Genomic DNA, 2,814 nt, shown 5'->3' with positions numbered 1-2,814 from the left:
GTGTCAAAAAGCCTTCGATACAATCAAGGCATATTTAGTTCAGCCGTCGGTGTTGGTCCCACCTTCACTGGATCGTCCTCTCATCTTGTACTTGACAGTACGCCGATAATCCATTGGTTGCATGTTAGGACAAAAGGACGATTCCACGCATGCAGAACGAGCAATTTATTATTTTAGCAAAAAGTTCACTGAATGGGAGTCTAACTACCCAAAGATAGGGAAAATGTGCTGCGCATTGGTGTGGGTCATGCAAAGGCTCCGGCAGTGCACTCTCTGCCACACTGCTCGTCTGTTGTCAAAGACGGAACCCTTGAAGTACCTACTCGATAGTCCGTCCTCCATGAGGAATATAGCAAAATGGCGTAGTCAACTGACGGAGTACGACATCGAGTACGTGTCACGCACATCAATGAAGGGCCAAGCAATAGCAGATCATCTAGCAGAGTTCCCGATCGATGATGACACACCGATTAACCCTGACCTTCCAGACGAAGGGATCCTCCAAGTAGACAATGAGGAAGAGAGTCTTGGGTGGAGTCAATTCCACCAAATCTGATATCCCCTGAAGGACATCATTTCCCTGTTGCAGCGAAGATTGATTTCCCTTGCACAAACAATGTAGCCGAATATGAAGCATGCATTCTCGGCCTGTAGGCGACAGTCGAACTCAAGGTCAAGGAGCTGGAAGTGTTTGGCGATTCCATGCTCACAATCTTTCAGACGATTAAGCAGTGGAAGACAAAGGATTGGAAGCTGGTGCCGTATCACGAGTATCTCGAAGAGTTACTAGAGAACTTTGAGAATATCCCATTTATGTACACACTGCGCATGAAGAACCAGTTTGCCGATGCACTCGCAACGCTCGCATCCAAGATGAGCATTATGAAAGAAAATCTCATTGATTCCCTCGAGTTTGAGATTGCCGAGGGCCCTGCCCACTGTGATGTGATTGAAGCCATTGATGGCAAGCCTTGGTATGCGGATATCAAGCATTTATTGCAAATTGGTCAATTCCCTACATTCACTGATCGTCTTGACTGAAGGACTCTCCGACGTATTGCAGCACATTTCTTTTTGAGTGGCGAGACTCTCTACCGCCATTCATTTGATGCCATACTAGTCTGGTGTGTCGACGAAAATGAGGCACAACGCCTCATGGAAGAAGTGCACGAGGGGAGTTGTGGACCTCACATGAATGGGCTCATGCTCGCGAAGAAAATCATGCGATCGGGCTACTTCTGGTTTACTATGGAAACTCACTACGTCGAGCATGTCAGGCACTGCCACTTGTGCTAGGTCTACGCGAACCAGATCAGAGCACCACCCAACGAGCTGCATCCAATGGCAGCTCCATGCTCGTTTTCAATGTGGGGGATGGACGTAATTGGTCCTATCAACCCCAAAACATCCAATGGACACTTGTTCATATTGGTAGCTATCAATTACTTCACCAAATGGATCGAAACTATTACTCTCGCATCGGTCACTGCAAAGGCCGCGGCACGCTTCCTCAAACGAGACATCATTGCACGGTACGGGGTCCCCGCGACTCTCATCACGGATAATGCCAAGAACTTGAACAACAAACTCAATAACGAGCTCTGTACCTAGTTCAAGATCCAGCATCACAACTCCTCTTCATATCGTCCCCAAATGAATGGTGCGGTAGAGGCAGCGAACAAGAACATAAAGAAAATCATCGAAAAAATGACGGTGAATTACAAGGACTGGCATGAGATGCTCCCGTTCGCGCTCTTGGCTTATAGGACATCTATCCATTTGTCTATCGAGGCAACCCCGTATTCCTTGGTTTACGGTATGGAAGCAGTTCTTCCAATTGAAGTGGAGATTCCCTCTATAAGGGTTCTTGCCGAATCCAAGCATAAGGAAGCAGAATGGGCGAAACAGCGCTACGAACAACTCAATCTCATTGATGAGAAGCGGCTAATAGCGCTTTGCCACGGCCAATGCTACCAGCAGAGAATGGCTCGAGCATTCAACAAAAGAGTTTGTCCCCGCGAATTCAGCCTTGGCGACCTCTTCTTACGGAAAGTTTTGCACATCGCCTCGGATTATCGGGGTAAATTTGCATACAAATACGACGGTCCTTTCATCGTCAAGGAAGTTTTTGACGGAGGAACAATCATCTTTAATGACATGGACGGGAACAAAAACACCCTGCCGGTCAATGCTGATGACCTCAAGAAGTATTATCCTTGATAGCACTTCTGTCAGTAGATGACCTTTGTTTTTTTTATGCACATGTACTTTATTGTCTTCCTCTGCATGCACAACTCCCTACGTCTGCAATTCTGTAAATATTGTACATTCTTCTTCTGTTCTTTCTCATCTCAGAACTTTTTTTGAGAGAAAAAAAAGAATAATTTCCCGCTAGGTCGAAAACCTCCTCGAGACGGCCTAGGGAAAAGTTAGGGAATGAGGGGCACGGCTTAAAATTCCGCAAAAGGGAGCCATGGCAAAAGGAGAGCATAAATAAAATCCTCGTTAGACTGAAAACTCGAAAATGGCGGTCTAGGCAAAAGTTAAAGGAACCGAGAAGTGCGATCAGACCCAACTTGGACGGTTGTAGCAAAAGGTGAGCTCTAAACGAGAGAAATATTAAATGAAATACCCCGCTAGGTCGTCACGCGTCTTACGACCTAGGCAAAAGTTAGGGGCCTTTAGCAGCTCCAATATGAAAGAACAACTACACTCAGTGTGAAGCGACAACGATTAGTGGTTTGGCAGTTTTCGACGCAAGCAAACTCTCCTTCGAGACACCTTTCAACATAGGCCGAATCATTGTAGCCTTGA

General features: G+C 46.3%; 1 protein-coding gene across 1 annotated transcript; it reads left to right on the top strand.

The window, feature by feature from the left end:
- Positions 1–409: 409 nt before the first annotated feature.
- On the top strand, positions 410–1,041 carry LOC116190755. Its single transcript, XM_031520179.1, has 2 exons — positions 410–505; positions 655–1,041. Exons 1-2 carry the CDS (start codon positions 410–412, stop codon positions 1,039–1,041), a joined length of 483 nt encoding a protein of 160 aa, XP_031376039.1.
- The last annotated feature ends 1,773 nt before the right edge of the window (positions 1,042–2,814 follow it).

Source organism: Punica granatum, unplaced genomic scaffold, assembly GCF_007655135.1.
Source record: "Punica granatum isolate Tunisia-2019 unplaced genomic scaffold, ASM765513v2 Contig00482, whole genome shotgun sequence".
Taxonomy (NCBI): Eukaryota; Viridiplantae; Streptophyta; class Magnoliopsida; order Myrtales; family Lythraceae; genus Punica; species Punica granatum.
Note: the sequence above shows the minus strand (reverse complement) of the source record. Positions and strands in the feature narration are given on the sequence as shown.

Excerpts from the sequence above, each read along its gene's own strand:
- LOC116190755 (XM_031520179.1), top strand. The coding sequence starts at position 410 with ATGAAGGGCCAAGCAATAGCAGATCATCTAGCAGAGTTCCCGATCGAT. Across the intron at positions 506-654 it reads CAGACGAAGGGATCCTCCAA|GCGACAGTCGAACTCAAGGT; the intron begins GTAGACAATGAG and ends CTCGGCCTGTAG.